The sequence below is a fragment of the Amblyomma mixtum genome, chromosome 4 (genome assembly GCF_055824585.1).
Source record: "Amblyomma mixtum isolate Tamu chromosome 4, ASM5582458v1, whole genome shotgun sequence".
Classification (NCBI taxonomy): Eukaryota; Metazoa; Arthropoda; class Arachnida; order Ixodida; family Ixodidae; genus Amblyomma; species Amblyomma mixtum.
The window spans coordinates 116,718,552-116,738,809 of NC_143015.1; the positions used below are offsets into that span (position 1 = coordinate 116,718,552).

The window sequence follows — 20,258 nt, forward strand, 5'->3', positions numbered from 1 at the left end:
GATTGAATGTTCTAGAGGTAACGCACTAAAATCCCCAGAGAAACAACATAGGTGGCAGGTGGTCAGCTAGATCACGTGACCCTATGACGTCATCACAACCTGCACATAGAGAGGGACCGCACAGACATCGGCTAAGCGGCTTAGTTGAAGTTCTAGTGCTAACGCAGTAAAAGCAAAATGCATTATCATCACGTTTGACCACTTCACACGCAAGGTTCTACGCAACCTTGCTGTAGAAGGATTAGAGAGCGAAATGAGTTGGTATTTATTTATTTATTACAATACCCTCAGGGCCCGCAGGGCGTTATAGAGGGGGTGGGCGAAAAAAGAAAAAAATACATAGTAAAAAGTACAGGCAAAAGTAAAAAATCATGATGCAGACGCTTGTTCGATGATATGCTTGGTGATAGGTGGCTTGAAAGATGATGCATCTTCAATGCAGGCGGTATGGGGTGGATGTTGGGGTGGATGTTGGGGCGGTATGGGGTGGATGTTTTATTGTTATGCATGTTCCCATCATCGCCGTTGTAAACCAATATGCCCCCCCCCCCCCTTATGTAATGCCTTCGGGCTTTTAAGGGAACAATAAATGAAATGAAATGAAATGAAATGTGAAGTCCCTAAGATAAACGTGCGCTACGAGAAACGCCGCCGTAGTAGGATGTCCTCGAATTCGTTTGGACAAAGCGCACTAACAATTCATACAGCGCACAGGGATTTTTACTTCTTTCATCCACCGAAGATTTGGATTCGACCCCGTGACCTTAGGCTCAGCACTCGAACCTCACAGCTACACAGCCAGCGTGGGCGGTCGAGCAAAACGAGTTGAGGATACTCCAAGCGAAATTAAAAAGAGGAAATCGGCATGGGCAGAGCATGTCAAGCGCAACCCTGAAAACTTGTGGTCTATTATTGCAATAGAGTGAATGACAAGAGAGCAGAAAAAGTGTTTTCATTGCTTTCATTTTAATTGCTTTCAAAGTCGTCCTTTCATGTTAGAAAAATTGCTTCGCCAGTGCAATTCTCCAAACGAAAAAATGTAGCTGAGCGCTCAAATAACGTCGACATTGTGTTCAAGTACTGATATATTGCAGGTTCTATTTTTTTGCCCATTTATCTTTCGAACCCATCAGAGAGAGCGTACGTTTCAATCACGTATACCTCGTGAAGTATATCTAGATCATGTTTTAGACACTAGCTCGTTTCTGGGGAGTCTTGATCGAGCTGCCCTTTTCAAGTTAGCTGTCTGTGCGTGCCACTCTCCGTTGGACAGTTCATTTGGCATTCGTTTTCATGTGTATTATCTTTTGTCAGTGGTACCACAAAAATTAACATTATGAAGGTGCCAGTATAGTTTATTCCGAGTGTCCTCAATAGATTCGCCAAAAAATCAATCATTAGTTCAAATCCATGTGGCAGAAATCTCATTACGAAGTAAAATACTTCTGTTCGCTTTGAAGGCACAAGTTTTCGCCCGGCAAACCCTTAACGTGCTCAGTTTTGGATGAAATCAACTACAACAAAATATTCACATAGATGAGTTCATAACTTGTCCCCTTTCCCCATGAATGTCTATTTATTGCGTCTGTGGCAATAAAACTCATGCGGAAACTTAAAATGAAGGCTTCAGTCAGCTCTTCCCTAAAAACCACGGAAAACGCGAGACGGTGGGAAAGGCTGCGAATTAAGCAACGTGAAGGGCCTCTTATAAAGTATAGAAAAGATGTTCACACTGAATGTTTTCTTCTTTGTAGAAGGCCATGACGGACGACGGCATTGTGATCACTGGCTTCTCGGCCTATTTCCCGCAAGCTGACCACCTCATCGAGTTCAAAGAGAAGCTCTACAATGGCATCGATATGGTCACCAACGACGACACACGGTGGCCTCCAGGTACGGTTGGGCACGCAGGTCCAATTGTAGGCTTACATAATGCCTGATGTTGTGCTTAAACAAGGCAGTTAAATACAAATAGTCACAAAGAAAAGGAGCGTATAATAGCGTGAAAAAACGTCCTTATCACTACCGTTGAAATATCCTTAAGCCCAGTGTGATCATTGTACTTACCGATAGTGCTAGAGAATTCGCGAACACCGGCTGGATTCTGCATTATGGAAGTTCTGGATGATGATTTAATCTGCAAGGAAAGAGTTTGCTGGCCAAACCAGGACTGTAAAAGTATTCGCAGTCTCTTGATAAGAATTTTTTGACAAGGCCCTAGCCACTGCTGTGAGGAAGGTGAAGTGCTCTGACACTTGGTCCGCATGACTGGCCGTCGTGAAAACCATGTCAGTTACATCTACTACGTCATCATCATGAGTAATGCCGTTCTTTAATTCAGCCTCACTATTCTACGGTAGCTTCTTATTAGCTCTCCACGCACTGTCCAGCCTTCTCTCTTCAATCTCGTCCTCTTGCTGGATTCGTGAACACCATTGGTCACCAGCGGACTGTGTGTTTCTGATCTCATGAGGTGATCAGGTGCTTATAAGATTAAAGAGGAGTCGCTACGAATAAGAGGATGAGAAGTTGACCATCTTTCCCTACGTCACTAATGTTGTAATGTGCACAGCAGAGAAGATTTCTTTTTCAAAACTGAACTTTAAACGATACGAAATATACGCCTAACTTCCAAGTGTGGACTTCTCTTCGTAGGCGTACAAAATTTTTGTCAAACGCTGCCAATATTCGGAGACCTACCTTTAGTTGAGTTTGGGCTTCGTGTGGACAATACTATTTTAGGATACATGGTTGCGTTGGTCACCGAGTTGTGACTTAAGAACTCCTTCACTGTCAGTTTTTCTTTGATACTCTGAACCCCATCGGGGATTATAACTGGAAGGGTCGTGAATGGTACATTCATTATAATAGCTGTGCATACAAGTTTGTCAACAATTGAAGAAATCGGGTATGTTACATAAACTGATGACGATATTATACAAGTAGAACAACTAGAGCAACTAGATATTATACAAGTAGAACAACTAGAGCAACTTCATATGGTTACGGTACATTGCAAAGTATTGTTTATATGTTGAACGTTGACTATTCGGAGTTTTGCGCATGTCAGATTATTGCACGTGCATATCATAATCAGTCTGGACTTTGTTTTTTTTTTTGCTAATGTGAAATTAGGGTAGAATTGTTTGAATATCTTGCCTATATGATGCTCTCGCAGTACGGCTCCTACATGTGCAACCATTAGCAAACAAAGGAGACACCCATACCGGGTTCTTCTATTTAAACATCTAAGCTGAGAACATGGTAAGGCAATATCATTTGTATTCACAGGACACCTGGGACTGCCCGAACGCCACGGCAAGATACGCGACCTGTCCCGGTTCGACGCGCAGTTCTTCAGCACACACTCGAAGCAGGCGCACGTGATGGACCCACAGCTGAGGCTCCTCCTGGAGACCTCGTACGAGGCCATCGTTGACGCCGGCTACGACCCGGCTCAGTTTCGCGGCCGCAAGGTTGGCGTCTTCGTCGGTGCCTCCAACTCAGACTCGGGGGACGCCTTCAAGGTGGACCATTCGAAGACGGATGGCTACGCCACACTCGGCTGTTGCCGGGCCATGTTCTCCAACCGCATCTCGTATGCACTCGACTTACACGGTACGCTATTCATCAGCATCATCCTGAGCAGCAGCGTCATTATCACCGGCCACGTTACGTGCACTGTGGGACAAAGGTGTTTGCCAAGTGATTTCAGATCACCCTTTTTCTATGGGACCCACAGCCCCCCTATCCAAGAAAATATAATCCTCACCTAGAGTAGCCTACCATGTATGTGCCAAGTAAACTTCTTACAGTGTTTAGACAATGCTTCCTTCTCTCCCGGCCTATCCAGGCTATATTGAGCGCCAGGTATATATCTAGCAAGTACTAAGAACTGGTATATAAGTCATTAACATTACAACTATCATCCAAAGCATGCTTACTGCAAGAAAAACCCTGTCCTTCGGAAGCACTGTCCTATTCGAACCAATTGCTTAATCTCAGTGTCATCTTTACCGCTCTAGGCTATATTTCGGTCATCTTGATATCCACTCTGTTGCCCTAATAGACAGTTAGCACTTGGTTAGAGTTTAAATATCTCTGATATCAGTGCTGTTTCAGGGTACTGTCTTTAGTGAAGCGCCCTTGTGAAGGGCTATTTAATTTGTAGCTAGCTACTTTTATGTGACAGGTCCTCAATTTTAGTAGTGTTCTTAAAGCGAAATTTTGGTATTTTTTTTATTTATACTAGCGGGAATCGTTCCAATGGCATCGGCTAACAAGGTGCAACCATTTTAATTTCTAAGTCGCTATCTCACGGATATAACAAAGCGCTTATGGTCAGTAATTTATAATTTATCGCTGCGACCAATAGCTGTAACTTTGTTTTTCCACGTAATTTGAAGGAACGCAGATGTAAACAGAACCCCATTTAATTTAGGCGAGAAAAGAATGCCAACCAATTAACTACAACGCGACGATTTGAAATGTACTTAAGTCGTGATTAAGGAAAGTCGAGCTGCAACTCACCCGCGTTCAAACCTGATGAAGGAACACAGTAGGTTCCGATATGTCGTGTTATCTTAACTTGGTTGGCGTTCTATTCTCACTTAAATTAAATTTCCTTTTCCAACCAGGTATACCTCTGTCGAACTTTTTCATCAGTCCCACTTTGCCTCAGTTCCCAGCGCACTTTATAAGTGGTACGGTCTGCTCGTCGACAATGCCTGTCACGTCGTAAGTCGATCCGGAGTTGTTCCCCGTGCGTTACGCGTGTGGAAGTGTAGTTATTGACTGTTAATGTGTATCACCTCGTTGTTCTCTCCATCTCTTTCCCTACTTCGCTTAGGTCTAGAGAGATTTTGGAGCGCAGCTCTCAGGCGCCAGTTCCTGCGTTCCGCGTCATAGTCGTCGTCGGCGTAACACGCCACCTGACAGATGGCGTGACAGGTGGCGTGTTGACAGGTAGTAGCACAGCGACACGCCACCTGCCTCGGCGAGAGCGGAATGATCAAACGGAAAGTGGCTGCCAGGGGAAGATCCCGGAAGGTGGCTAGCAGCATAAAACGCCACCTGCCGTGGTGGAAGGTGGTGTTTGAAGAACTGCGCTCCGAATTTACATTACCTACCACCGTAATCACCTGTCATTCTTAACGCAGCAATAGGTTGCACGTCTATAGTTTCATTTTCTGAGGTCCGCACTTTCGTGTCCACGTACAATTCTCTGCGGATGCGATCCGTACTCAGTCCACGGACGGATGGACGGACCTGAATAACAATACAAAATTCCCGTGTATTTTTATGCGGATACTACTACTGCATAAATGCCAGGTAATTTATGTCACCAAGTTACCTTGGTGATATAAAATAAACATGAAGAGAAGAGGGAATAGTTGTAGATAAAGAAGAGAGCCTGTAGAAAGCATGCGGTTTGATGGAAGCTCCTGTAAAAATAAAAAAAGCAGAGAAAAAGCTCTGTGCCTGACGCGCGAAGCCCTCTACATGCGCATCCCCCCCACCCCCACCCCTTCACCCCCGCCCGCTGAGTATGCATGCAAAACACAACACGGTGAACCAGCATGTATTCTTCCTACAGTTGTCTGGTGCGGCAATAACGCGAACGTGACTGCAAGTTTCTCATTTTGTTTTCTATTTCCGCTGTGTCAAAACTGTACCATCTCCTTTAGCCTATCGCAGTTGCTTAATTGGGGTCGCTGTTCGTAATACATGTCCTCTACAGCTTCCTTGTGTAGTATAGCTACCTCCGCCAAACACTTCTCCTAAGTATCTGTCTCACCCAGTCCTCTCCATCTTCTCTTTGGCCGCCCCCTTGCCATCGCATCTTTGGTGCCCATCCCTGACGACCTTCTCCTGAAATATTCGTCGTTCCTCGTTACATCGCTAAACTAATGGTGTCTCGACTTCTGTAGCGCCGCATTTACCCCTGGGATTCAAACCATGCCCCTTGTATGAGTCATTCAGTACTCGATGCCTCCCGAATGTTGAAGCGTTCTAAAAAAAAAACCTGAAATCAGCAATAGGTCTGATCTTTAGCCGTATCGCTTGTTATGACGTTTCAATAACGATCCACACTTCTTGGGCAGGGCCCAGCCTGACAGTTGACACGGCCTGTTCGTCGACTATGGCCGCCCTGAATGAAGCCGTTCTGGCTCTGCGTTCGGGCCATTGCGAGGCGGCCATTGTGGGAGGAAGCAATGTCACCATGGACCCCACGGTGTCGACCAACTTCCTGCGCTTGGGCTTGCTTTCTGACGAAGGAAAATGCAAAGCGTTCGACTCAAATGGTCAGTGTTTTACTCGTTTTTGGCTGCTAGCTTTGGATTATAATCTCTGACGCGGGCAGGGGATACGCGGAATGTCCTATACGCTCCGCGGAGGGTCAGAAGCTACGATGTTTCTTTTGCAGAGCTCAGAGATTCTGCTTAGATCCATGGCCGCATTTGATAGAGATGATACGCAATAAATAAAACAATAAATAAAAAAACACTTCGATACTCTGCCGGCCTCAAGAAGTTATTTTCACCGACAATGAGGCGTTTCAGGTTTTCTTTGAATATACAAGTGTAAATATTTGTAAACTGCCGTTCGCCAAAACAGTTAGGCACTATTTTTCACTCTGGTTCATGTGTCATGACTTACTGCTTAATAAGCCCCAGTAACATCCTAACTTTGTGTTAGCTAGGCGACATATTTTCGTTTTGCCGATATTGTAATCAGTCGCTCAGAGGTGTGCTTGGAGGCATAGCATTACTTTACAACTCCCATCTCAATTCTCCGCCTACATCTGCTGTGCAAAACATATATGAACGCATCGCCTTGTATTGGTGTTATTCCCAAGTCTTTACATGTCGCCTTGCTTCTTCCAGCCTGTTTTGAGAAATTAGTTTGTTTGCACACCAATGCCAAACTTGTGTTATGTCGAGGTTCACCATTGTGCGGGGCTTTTGTGTGGGGTTAAAAATGAGGTTTAGTTCTTTTTCTCGCTCATTCTCGTTAAACGTTTATGGTCGATTTTCAAGACGATTGTACCAGCCGCCGAAGACGATTATTTTGATCCGCAGTAATAACAACTGTTAAGCACCATGCTGGGAAATTTCATTGCATGGACGTATTTCATTTGCGCCTCCATCGCAATGCAGCCTGCGCGGCCAGGATTGAACACACGACCTTCGGTTCAGTAAGAAAACATCATAACCTCATATTCACTACAGGGGGTTTTATCAGCTTCGTGCCGCAGCAGTTCCGTACAGCAAAGTAGAAAAAAAGTTCCCCGGACTGTTACCGTCATAACAATGCGAATTTCAGCGACAGCTGGGGTGGTGCTGAATGCCGATACCATTCGAAGAGCTTAGTAACTATGGGTGTCGATTGTTCGTGGTCTAGGTTTGGGTGTGGCGGCAGTGAATGTCTTTAGCGGAATGTTGGAAGCAAGATGTGTGACGGTGCGGCAATGACAGGGCTGAAGTGGTTGGGCGCAGTTAAAGATTTACGGGCTGCGGAACTGACAGTGTTGGACTAGACGGACACAGAAGAAAGGTACCGGGGCGCAGCGTTGACAACGTCTAAGTGGATGGGTGCCGTAAAACACTCACGGAGGGGTATAGCGTTGAGAGGGTTAAAATATCGGGTACAGTAAAAAGTCACGGGGTGTGGAAGTGCGGCATTCAGTGCTCGAGTGGTCGGTTGCAGTAAAACAGACCCGGATACGGGGGTGCGACTATGGCAGATTGGAGTGGCCGGGCGCAGGAAAACAATCATGAGCTGTGGGAGTGCGGCATTCACAGTGTTGGAGTGGCAGGGTGCAGTAAAACAGTAAAGGGGTGTGGGGGTGTGGTACTGACAGTGTTCAAGTGGTTGGGTGCTGTAAAACAGGGCAGTAAAACAGTGTTAGGGAGCAGAGCTGACAGCGTTGGAGTAGTCGGGTGAAGTAAAGCGGTCACGGGGTGTGGGGCTACGGCTCTGATAGTACTCAAGTGGTCGGGTGCAATAAAAGAGTCACGCACGTGGCGTAGGGCTGTGGCGCTGACAGTATTGGAATGACTGGGTGCAGTAAAACAGTCACGGGGAGTTGGGGTGCGGTGTTGACAGTGCTCAAAATGTCGGGGGAAGTCAAACAGTGTGGGTTGCGGAGTTGACAGTGTTTGAATGGTCGGGTGAAGTAAAGCAGTCACGGAGTTTGGAGCTGGGGAACTGATAGTACTCAAGTGGTCGGGTGCAATAAAAGAGACACGTAGTGGGAGGCTATGGAGGTGACATAATTAGAGTGACTGGGTGCCGTAAAACAGTCACGGGGTGGGGTGGGGGGTGAGGCGGTGACAGTATTAAATTGGTCAGGTTCAGTAAACCAGCCACGTGTTGCGGGGCTACGCCTTTCGCAGTGCTGTAGAGGTCGGGTGCACTAAAACAGTCGCTGGGTATGGGAGTCTTGCCTGAGCGGACGGTGCCGATAACGCTAACAAGATTTCGCCGAACTAAGACCCGTACGGCTGCCATTGTAGAGCAAATTTATTCGTTCCTGGCGGCTGAATGCAGGCAAGGGCTACGTCCGCAGCGAGTCTGTTGGAGCCTTCTTCCTCCAGCGGGCATCCGAGGCCCGACGGTTCTACGCCAAGGTGGTTAACGTCAAGGCCAACGCAGACGGCTTCAAGAGCGAAGGTACAGACATGTGTTTGGTATGTTTAGTTTGAGCAAACCCCTAATGAACCATGCGCGCCATCATAGAGATGTTGCAAGTGGAGCTGCTAAATGATTTTTGACTCTGGTAACATTTTAAAGAAAAAAAAAGGCTCCACCTGGAGCGGCTACAGTCTTTACGTGCCAACTGCAGCTTGCCTTATTCTTTTGGTTAATACTTATGCTTCGCGCTAATATTGCGCACCAACAAGGCAGTGTAGCTAAGGCGCCGCCGGGACAACCGATATTTTAGCCTATTTTATTTTTGAGTAATCTTTATTACATTCATGGATCTTTTAACAGTCGAAAGGACACAACTATTCAGGAAGGAAACTGGAGGCACGTTCAGTCGGGCCCTTCGGCTGGTACAAAAACTATGATTCAGAGCCAACTACACATTTGCATCCATTATCATATTCGTATCAAGGCTATGTATTAAAGGCCTATTGTAAGGCTCTAGATGGATGACTGCACACTGGACATGCCGAGCACAATAGGTAATAGATAATCCGGTCATCTCTGGATCAGTCAAAACCCGCTAATCAGAAACTGCAGAGGAGGCGACGATAGCGCTAGCTATAGCTAGTACTAAAACTAGCCTGATTCTCAGCGGCTCGAAAACAGCCAACCGAAATTTGCCGAGGGCCAAAGTATCTGTAACAGCGGCACGATTGCAAAATCGGGCCACGGGGCGAGGGACTACGGATGTGGAAATTGTCTGGCTACCGCACACTCTGGGAACCCTGGGAACGAGACGGGTGACATGAATGCTCGAGGTTTCTTCAGCCGAGCAGGTGAGCCGGATGTTCCGAGGAGGTACACGAGAGATGGGCTGCTGTCCTTTCACGACATTACTAACCATTACAAGCTTGAGCGGAGAATTTACCCGGCCCCGGACAAGCAATTGGTAAAGGCGCACGAATGCGTCTGGCGAAGATTGCAGATTGGCGAAGATAATTGTTAAACAAAATCTACCCAGACCTTCACCCTGAATGCAGATGGTGTCAGAAACTGGCAACCTATTACCACATATTATGGAGCTGCAGCATAGCGCCGCCACCGGCGGATACATTATGCGTGATCCTTCCCTCGAGTAGTGGGGGGTCGTGTTGGCCAGCTCAGACGCTGTCGTCCAGACCAAGGTCATGGAGTGGGACACCCAGGTCGCCGTCAGCCATGGGTTGATGTCCATCTAGCACGGAATCGTCCGCGCATGCCTTTTGACGAAAATAAAGTTTTTTCATCCATTAGCCTCCATGGAAGACGTCAAACGAAGCTATGTAGGTAACAAGTGCGCCTACCAGTGACATGAAATGAAATGCTGTGACATAACGGCACTGCAAACCAGCCGTCGTAAGTTTATGGGACGTAGGGAAAAGAAAATTAATCCTTTAGATCCAGCACACAAGATTTCAGATTTAGTGAGGCACCGACCAATTTCCTCACACAGGAGTGGGCAGCATATACCTTTTTTTTATTTTTTCTTTCAAAGGTTTCGGGTATGGGGCATTACATAAGGGCTGGTCAAGATAGTTACAAATGGCTTCGATCATTTCCTTGAACTGCCGATCTGTGTGAAAACGGCGACAAAATAGATTCTTTTTCCGCTCATACCGCATTGCATAAACTTGTTCTGCGGGCTATACGAGGTCTGTTAAAAAAGTATCTATTTTTTTTTTTTTGCGAACACCTGATGGATGTGAAACAAGCGCGCTCACAGCAGCCGACCTTGAACCCTCGTGCGCATGCACGAATTTTTTCCCGCCTGCCGATAGCGTCAGTCGCTGGGACGCAGCATTTGAGTGAGGCAGTGCGCAGTGCTCTCGTCGGTTTTTTGTTGCAAGGAAAATGGCGGAGCGAGAGGAGCAGCGCTACTACCTCAAATTTTGCCAGAAACTTGGCGATAGCCAAGTGGAAACCATTCGAAATGTTCAGACGGCTTTCGGTGATGATGCTATGAGCAGCACACAGATTAAGCAGTGGTGCAACTGGTTTAAAGACAGCCGCACATCTGTGGAGAGAGAGCCACGCTCCGGTCGGCCATCAACATGCCGAAATGACCAGGTAATTGCCGAAGTGAACGCTGTGGTGATGTGGGACTGTTGTGTGACTATCCGAGAAATTGCGGGAGAGGTGTACATCAGCAATTTTTCTGCACATTCCATTATCACCGAAGATTTGGCCATGGAGAGAGATGCGGCGAAATTCGTGCCGAAGCTGCTGACGGTGGAGAAAAAGCAGCTTCGTGTTGAAGTCTCACAGGAGATGCTGGATTCCACAAACAGTTACCCTGACTTCACCGACGCCGTAATCACTAGTGACGAGTCTTGGGTGTACGGGTACGACCCGGAAACCAAATCCCAGTCGTCACAGAGGACGCATTCCACGTCACCAAGACCAAAGAAGGCCCGCGAAGTGCGCAGCAATGTCAAAGTGATGCTGACTGCTTTTTTGACTCCCTCTGTGTGGCACACCACGAGTACGCACCCCACAGGGTCAACGAATGACTAAATAGTACTACAGGGATGTCCTCCATCGCCTACGTGGTGCTGTGCGGCGCAAGAGACCGGAATTGAGGTCAACAAGAAATTGGCGCATCCCTCGCGGCATTGCTCCTGCACATTCCTCGCATTTGATTCAGACTTTTCTGGCGAAAAACCAGACTCCTGTAGTTCAACAGGCTCCTTACTATCCTGATATGTCCCCCTACGGCTTCTGGCTGTTTCCTAAAATGAAGAGGCCATTGAAAGGAGCGCCATTTCACAAAAGAAAGGACATTGTGGCTGCAACAACGGCAGAGCTAAATTCCATTCCGAAAAGGGCCTTTTCGGAATACTTCCAACAATGGCAGCACCGATGGGAGATGTATATGGAGCCCCAAGGAGACTACTTTGAAGGTTATTAGGTTTTCAACGCTCCAGTTATGCCAGTTTTTTTTCTTCGGCCAAAGGTCGGATACTTTTCTAACAGACCTCGTATGCTTACTGTTGACAGGTCGTGAACAATAACATTTGCTCCGTATCAGTCTAGCTCTCGTGCCGACTCAGAGTGTTTGAGCTGCGCGCTTTTTTGCCTCACTTTGTTATTTCGACTGAATTATTACAAAAAGAATCAACAAAAACGCGCTACAACGACCACGTTATGGACTCAGCAAATAGATGCACCTCTCCTGTATGCTAAAGGACTTACATATAACCAATGGGAACTTTTTGGGTGCCCTCATAAGAGTGGGATACGGGCGGAAACAATAATGTTGATCGTTGTTTTCAGAAATTAGCGGACGGAAATTACTAGGGAGTACTCTTCCATACCTAAGACTTATCTGCCTTATTAAGTAGTACTGGGGAAAAAAATCTAGGCCTCTATTTATGACGCAATCGTAACGTTAATCTTACAGTTCTGGTCACACTTATTTCCTCAGACCGATTTTATTCGTACATGAACCACTACTTCACTTCACTTCACTTCACTTTATCACCTTAAAGGGGCCCAGAAACACAATCTTATTTAACTGTTTTGCCTGTTGATTGCATACAGTGAGTTATAATGATGCTATTAGCGTTGGTAATACCGCGTATACTAGGTTTTTTAATATTTTAATGTCCTCCCAAAAACAACTTCATGGCTCTGATGGTGTCGCCACACAGTGGCGGGTTTTTAGCAGCGGATATGACATCACCTGGCGCGAGCTTGATGATCGGACAAACAGTAAATATGCTGCAAATTGTGTGAATAAATAGAGACACATTTTGTCATCTGTCTGCGTTTTATATCAGATCAGCAAAAACAATTTGTTTGTCTTAGATAAAAGCCCTGCAAAGCAAGTAAAATAAAAATACACCACCAGGGGCGCTCTGGCATGGAAACAACGCTGCCAGTCTCACAGAGAGCAGGCAACCATGGAGTACAAACTTCCGCGACGTGCTCTGGCTGGCTGTTTTGATTGGTTGCGCCAGGTGCCGTCATTGGGAGAGCGAAATAAGAGTGGGAAGCCCCGCCAAAATCGAGTTGAGGGCAGCGTTTTGTTTGCTTGTATTTTGAAATTTCTTCACTGAATAACTCCCGTTCCTGTGCATCGATTCCTGTAATTCTTTTTAAGTCAGCATCTGTGTGACATAAAGAACCCACCTGAAGTATAGCCGGTATTCCCCCAGGCAGTGTTTCGCAGCCCCTTTAAAGACTCCCGCTTAGGGGGTATTACATAAGGGGTGGTTACAGATACTATTAGCCCTACTGTACAGGCAGGCGAAGTCCAAACAATTATGTGTCCGTTTTAGGCTCAAAATCTTCTGAGGAGTCTGGTATCAGTCATTATTGCAACTTTTTATTTTGATGGCTGTAAAGCCGAGAAAATCTGGACAAATGTTATAAGCTAGCACGGCTGCCTTCACGCGCCGCATGACGCAGACCATCCAAAATCACTCCAGGAAGTTGGCCTTTTTGGTTCACCCCGTTGGTTTTCTATGGCAGGCATAACTTGAATATGTAAAAGCAGGAACCGGTTTAAAAGGCCGATTTTTTAGAGCACCGAAAAAGATGGCCATCGCTGCCATCTAGTTCGGGCAGCTTCTCACCGCACTCCGTATGGAAGTAACGCCAGAGTTTGATCATCACCCCCACCACATCGAGTCATTCGGTGTCCGTGGGGGTGTTCGGTGGTAGGCATCAGCAGCTCCACTTGCCATCCGATGCAGGTGGCAAAGTGTAGAGAACGAAATTCTCTGCACTCCTAAATGGGTGCCCTACCCACGCAGCACAGGTATTCGGCCCAATATTGCAAATGGATGGTTTCACACACTGGTCCTTTGAAGGACGGGCCTTTGCCAATACGATTCCAATATTGGGCACACTACCTGTGTTTGTTTGGGTAGTGGCTTTGGTGTCAAGGTCGGCTGTGGAATGTGGTTGGTTCTAGTGACTCGGGTTGGTTGCCACCGTCCAACAAGGATGGGACAAGTATCCTCCGACCCTGTGGATTTTTTTTCAAGGTTAGTGCATGATAGGCTGTTTTCGAGGGCCCTTGCGATTTCAGCTGTGATTAGCAAACCTGCGTTGAGTCGATCCCCATCGTGTTCAACAGTTATTGAAAATTTCCCTATGGCACTGGCTGATCGCTATTCAGTTTCATGGGCATTGACTCAATGGAAATTTAAACTGCCCGTGCAACAGGGCCATTCCTTCATTCTCCATTCACGTCACCATCATCATCATCATCATTAGCTTGACTACGCCTACTACAGGACAAAGGCCTTTTCTCATATCTCTCCAATTAACCCCGTCCTGTGCCAGCGGCGGCCACACCATCACCCTGCGAAATTTTTAATCTCGTTCATCCACGTAAGTCAACTGAAACACGCTGCAAAAAATTCGATTGGCCACACTCCCTAAGCTTTCATCGTTATCGCAGGGGTCACCTACCCTTCGGGCAAGTTGCAAGAGGAGCTCCTGCGCGACGTCTACGCGGAGGCCAATGTGGATCCGCGAGAGGTCGCTTACGTCGAGGCCCACGGAACGGGCACTAAAGCCGGGGATACCCAGGAGCTTGGAGCCATCAGCAAAGTTTTCTGCCAACCTGGACGCGCCAGACCTCTCAAGATTGGGTCCGTCAAAAGCAACATGGGACACGCTGAGAGCGCTTGTGGTGAGAGGCGATCATCACTCTTACAAGTACTTAGCTTTTTATCGACACAGTGCAGCGTGCATTGAATTTGTGCAGCGCACAAGATCCTGTTCTTTCTGCAATGGCTTTGTGCTGTAGAGCATTTGTTGTCATTTTGTTACTGTTTAGTTTGAGTTAAATTGTTTACTACCCTTCCTAGCACATCATATGCTCCAAGTTCTATATCATCAGGCAGCACGCATTTCACCTTCGTCGAGAAGTGTGCGAGCAAAGGAGCACTCAGTCCAATGGCTGACTGCAATAATAATCCATGTTTGCTTTCTTTTCTTTTTCTCTTCCATCGTCTACTTTCAAATTTCTATATCTGTATCCCGATGCGTACGACACACGGTCATTGTACACAGAATAATTGTTATTACCAGGTATTAAATGATATCGGCAATGCAAGATATATGAACAGTGAAACTAATACTCTCCTTTATGGCTGCACATAGGAGTCTGAATATTCAAGTCTGCCGGGGTATTGAGAAGGGTATTGAGCTATAATCCCTGCCAGTGCACTGTTTATTCAATGCATTCAACACGTTATTAGATGAACTTTTTTGTTTTTATGCTCTATATAGAAATGCAGGTTGTGCACAATTCTCATTTTACAAATTTGTCCTTTTTATTCTTCTTTTTCGAAGCTTTGGTACATCTATGAATGCATGGTCCCTAACTCAAAGCGAAGCGGTGGAATACCTGAAAGAAAATTAGCCAAACAAACTTTATTTACAATCATTATATTGTCTCGCTTATTCTTACGAGTCTTATAAAGATCCTTCTCGCGCATTTAAAAAAAAACATGCGATGATCATCCCGTGTCATGACTTGAAAGTATATTGGACATATACTGACCAGAGCAGGTTGGTCAGTATATCAATAAAGTAATACAATAATACAATAAAGTATTACGGCTGGTGCTCTGCTGCTGACCCCAAAGACGCGGGTTCGATCCCGGCAGCGGCGGTTGAATTTCTTTGGAGGAGAAATTCTAGAGGCCCGTGTACTGTGCGATGCCAGTGCACGTTAAAGAACCCCAGGTGGTCGAAATTTACGGAGCCCTTCACTACGGCGTCTCTCATAGCCTGAGTCGCTTTGGGACGTTAAACCCCATAAACCAACCAAACCAAAGCAATGTGTCCATGAGCCCCGCGTTTGTTGTTTAACTCGTACAGTATGATACAGGCATTATGCAAACCGATCATTGTCGCCAGATCAACGCAGCTTATGTTCGGGAGTACCTATTTCAAGCGTAAGAGGGAGGCATCCGGACTAGCTAACTAACCGGACTAGCTTGAGCGAAGACCTACTAGTTACTCAGATAACAGCTCCATTGAATTAGGTTTCCGGTTGTTCTTTTAGGGAAAGTCACCCCAGCTTTGAACATATAGCTCAAAGGTAGGCTGTGCAGCAAGTCCCTCACTAATGCCAAAATAAAATATTACAGCTGCCCACTGCAGTATCTGTCTGTCCTTGGCCTGTCTTTGGCGAACAGCTAACCAGTTGTAAAAGAAGCACATATTTCCTTCTACACGTTCTTTTTAACTTCGTTATCCCGACACCCACAGACCACCTGCGATTTTAGTTTTTTCCCCAATAGTTCTCAATAAAGCCTAACATGAGTTTGTTTTGGTAAATAAAAGGGGGGTACTGCGCACAAAAAGACACGTAGAAGAAGGTAACACAACTGTGCTCGTTGTGTTACCTTCTTCTCCGTGACTTTTTGTGCGCAGTAGCCCCTTTTATTTACCATGATTGACCGACTAGCCCAACAACGTACGCTCTTAATTTGGTTTGTTACGGCTGCCGCTCTATACCAGGCGTCCCTGCGGTGGCTAAGGTGATCCTGGCCATGGAAACCGGCTCTATCGCGGCCAATCTGCACTTCAGCGAGCCCAACCAAGACGTACCCGCCCTGCTCGACGGCAGCATCGAGGTGGTGGACAAGGCGACGCCCTTCTACGGAGGCCTAGTCGGCGTCAACTCATTCGGGTTTGGCGGGGCTAATGTCCATACCATTCTAGAGGCCAATCCTGGACCGAGCGCAGAGAGTTTGCCGCGCGAGAAGCCCCAAGTACCGAGACTCGTGCTTATGGCGGGAAGGAAGGAAGACTCTCTACAGGTAAGTTTTAATTTACTCGGAACCGTTCTCCACGAAAATATACAATGAAAGTTAACAAGTAACGGTACGGGCTATTTAAGAATGCAGGTTCAAAAGCGCCAGACTATGTCTTGTATTAGTGAATAGTTTCATAGATCGGCACAGTGCCACTATCGTCTAGCAAATGAAAAGTACGACGATCAGCTCTTCCTCCATTTGTTGGTAAAGAACATGGAAGAAACAAAATTGTTAGCCCCACATGCAGTTTTACTCGATCTGTTCTGACTCGTCCGCACCTGACGACAAGGTCGTATGGGCTTCAATGAAGAATAAACGAATACCGCGCTGTCCATAAATCATCACTTCCTCCTAACAATCACTTTATTCCTATTCAAGGGCTGCTCTCTTTCTAACGCTTTAGTATACCGAAAATTCCGGGTAAATATTTGTGCGCGTTGTTCAATCATTCAATTGCAACAAACTGAGCGGACGATAGTCACCATGCAGTGCATCTGCCAAATTCCGCAAGCCCCACGGTCTAATCACCCTTGCCCATCGGCCATTAATTTCAATTCATATTCCTTCCTCTATTACGCAGAATTCCCTGACTCGGGTCGAGACAGAGGGACCATTTCCGGACTCCGCGTATGCTCTTCTCAATCGTGTGGGACAGCCCAGCGTTAAACAATTCCCCTACCGTGGCTATGCCCTGGTGCCGGTGGACGGGGGATCTGAGAAGGAGGTCCTCAAAGTGGTCGACCAGGCACCGTCCGAGAAGCGACCCCTGTGGTTCGTCTTCACAGGCATGGGCTGCCAGTGGACCGGCATGGCCCGGCAGATGATGCAGTTCGGCCTGTTTGCCCACTTCATTCGCAAATGTCATGATGCGCTAGAACAGTACGGAATTGACCTCATTGACCTGGTGACCAGTGAAGAGACCCGCAAGCAGACCATGGTCTCGCCTTTCATCTCCATCGCTGCAGTTCAGGTAGGTCTGCAACGCACACGTACCACCGGTTCGAATCTAAACGCGATGCTGCATATGCCACATTTTTCTGTTGTGCAGCGAGACCTCCCTTTGAAACGAGTCACGCTTCGCTGCCTTCACTACACAGAAACATAAATCGCGTGATTTTTGTGCCAAAGCTGAAATTACAATGACGAACTATTGTATTTTGCTCATAAGCGCTGTCCACGTTTCATTCCACGTTTCACGTCCGCATGTACGTTTCAGCGAAGAAAGGAATGTGCACGTCGCGCCAGGAAGTGAAGGTACGCGGATGCGGTGACTGAACTGTGCATCTATACGACTCAGCTCGGGCTGCACGGAAGTGTTCACATAAAAGCTCACTGTTCTCCATAGAGGATTTCAACAATTTTGTCACCCAATAACAGTTGCATCAATGACGATAATAAAGTGTCCTAGGCAGGCTCTTTTCCCGTGACAGAAAGAGGGCACCATCGATGCAGCATTATTTTCCTGTGCAGCTCCTTTCGTCCCAAGCTGCTTTCGTCATTAATTTTTATACGGGCGAAATACTGAACTATCCGCTTCTGTCTAAAACCTGCGTCCAAATAACGCTTTGGACAAGAGCCCCGCCGCGGTGGCTCAGTGGTTAGGTGCTCGGCTGCTGGCCCGAAAGACGCGGGTTCGATCCCGGCCGCGGCGGTTGAATTTCGATGAAGGCGAAATTCTAGAGGCCCATGTACTGTGCGATGTCAGTGCACGTTAAAAGAACCCCAGGTAGTAGAAATTTCCGGAGCCCTTCACTACGGTGTCTCTCGGTTTGGGACGTTAAACCCCATGAACCAACCAACCAACCAACCAACCTACTTTGGACAAGGCCCGTGTCCTGTGTTGGCACCCACATTCGAAATCAAAACACAGGCTGTCCAAGACAAATCACGGCCTAGTGTCGAGCCACATATCCCTCATGCACAACAGGACTTTTACAAAAACGAAGGCTGGCGGCAATAATTTGCATTACATGCATTTTTTACCCCATCTAAATGGCAGTACACGCCTCCATATCTGTTGTGTCAACAGGTGGCGCTCGTGGAGTTGCTTCGGGCTGTGGGCCTTCAGCCGGATGGCATAGTGGGTCACTCGGTGGGCGAGATCGGCTGCGCCTACGCCGACGGAGGTCTCACCGCCGAGCAGACCGTGCTGTGCTCGTACTGGAGAGGACGCTGCACCGAGCTGGGCAGTCTCCCCAAGGGCGCCATGGCCGCCGTCGGTGAGTCATAGTAGTAGTAGTTATTGTCTGTTTATGTAATAAAAATAACAACAGTAGCCCCTCTGCAAAATGCTTGCGCGATTCGTGTTGGTGTAGACATTTGGCGTCCGTTTGCATGCCTCAGAAATATGGGCTGTCGCTAGCAGTTCTCATTCAAGGCCAAAAAAGTGACAGCGGTAGCTGCATAGCAAGACAATCCACCTCCCACTCGGCCGTTATTTTTAATTCTCTCTAACTTAATTTTTTATTTCATTTCCACAGCTTCTTTGATGTAGTCTAATATTAATAAGCTAATTCCGTTACTAGTGTTTGTTAAGGCCGATTCACACGACGATCCGTTCGTCCGCGGCCCGCGTACTGCGTGTTCATGCGTCAGCAAATTGAGAGGCGCGCTGACCAGGCCGCGGGCTGACAACGCGCCTCTCAATGTGCTGACGCATGAATACGCAGTGCGCGGGCCGCGGGCGAACGGACCGTCATGTGAATCGGCCTTTAGCGGAGTAGTGTAGGACGCCCCGGACGATGACCCATTGTTACCAACTGCTTTCTTTCTTCAAACTGCATCCTACTATAGCCAAGATGTTCATAATAAAATTTACTCCAAGCTACAGGTTTAGCTTTAATTATACTGCTGCTTTCAGAGTGGAACGACCCACATACGATCACTGACCCTTCTCCAGCCTCCACGTACAGAAGCCACGCAGCTGCAGTACGAAAAAATTAGCTGAGGTTTAGCTCTGGTTAAACCGGGGAAGTTACGTAAGCAAGCAGCAACTGTTTTGCCCGAGGCGAACGCGCGTATCTCCTCTCTCCACATTCCGACACAAGCGTCGAGAGCGCGCGACTAGGCGCGCGGCGGCGGCGCAGTGACGGTCCTGCCGCCTGGTGGAGGGCGGCTGAAACGGTTGCTATGACAACGGCGCTCCATCTGTTTGACCTCGCTGCGGCTGAAGGTCAACCGTGGCCACACGGCTCGAAACCTGGCGCAGTATTGCTTACGCAACAAAAGCGACGGCGAAGTCAAATTCAAAACACAGGGGAAAGGCGATTCACTGAACTGTCGCAGTGAATGGGAGTGGCCATTACTAGTGCGAATGCGTTGTAACTAGAGTACCCTCTTAAGTAGACTGTGGAACATGCTACTCAGGGCTCACATGGGAAGAGGCTGCGAGGCGCTGCCCCTACGACGTCTACCCTGCCTGTCACAACGCCGAAGACTCGGTGACCATCTCGGGACCGGCCGATGCGGTGGCCAAGATGGTCGCGGAACTCAAGGCGGAGAACATCTTTGCCCGACTGGTGGACACCCTGGACGTGGCCTTCCACTGCAAGCACATCCACAGCATCGGGCCCGCACTGCACGAGGCCCTTGCGAAGGTAATTGTTCTTTATATGTACACCTGCCGCAGTGACTCAGAGATTAAGGCATCCGGCCACCGAGCACGGAATCCTGGGTTCAATCTCGGACTTGACGGCTGAATTTATATACTAGGGAAAATGAATAACGGTTGTGTGGGCTGACTTTCCAATGCATGCGAAAAACCCGTGTGGTTGAAATAAATTC

At 47.3% G+C, this 20,258-nt stretch overlaps 1 protein-coding gene across 1 annotated transcript in view; it reads left to right on the forward strand.

Moving 5' to 3' along the window:
- The window catches only part of LOC149348028 (fatty acid synthase-like), a 74,366-nt gene that overhangs the window by 13,423 nt on the left and 40,685 nt on the right, over positions 1 to 20,258 (forward strand). The window contains exons 2-10 of the mRNA XM_089587873.1: positions 1,755 to 1,893; positions 3,292 to 3,618; positions 6,105 to 6,305; positions 8,554 to 8,676; positions 14,102 to 14,335; positions 16,177 to 16,478; positions 17,056 to 17,445; positions 18,505 to 18,694; positions 19,842 to 20,071. Of these exons, the coding sequence (XP_089443999.1) occupies positions 1,761 to 1,893; positions 3,292 to 3,618; positions 6,105 to 6,305; positions 8,554 to 8,676; positions 14,102 to 14,335; positions 16,177 to 16,478; positions 17,056 to 17,445; positions 18,505 to 18,694; positions 19,842 to 20,071 (2,130 nt within the window). The 5' untranslated portion in view covers positions 1,755 to 1,760. The remainder of the gene's footprint in view (positions 1 to 1,754; positions 1,894 to 3,291; positions 3,619 to 6,104; positions 6,306 to 8,553; positions 8,677 to 14,101; positions 14,336 to 16,176; positions 16,479 to 17,055; positions 17,446 to 18,504; positions 18,695 to 19,841; positions 20,072 to 20,258) is intronic.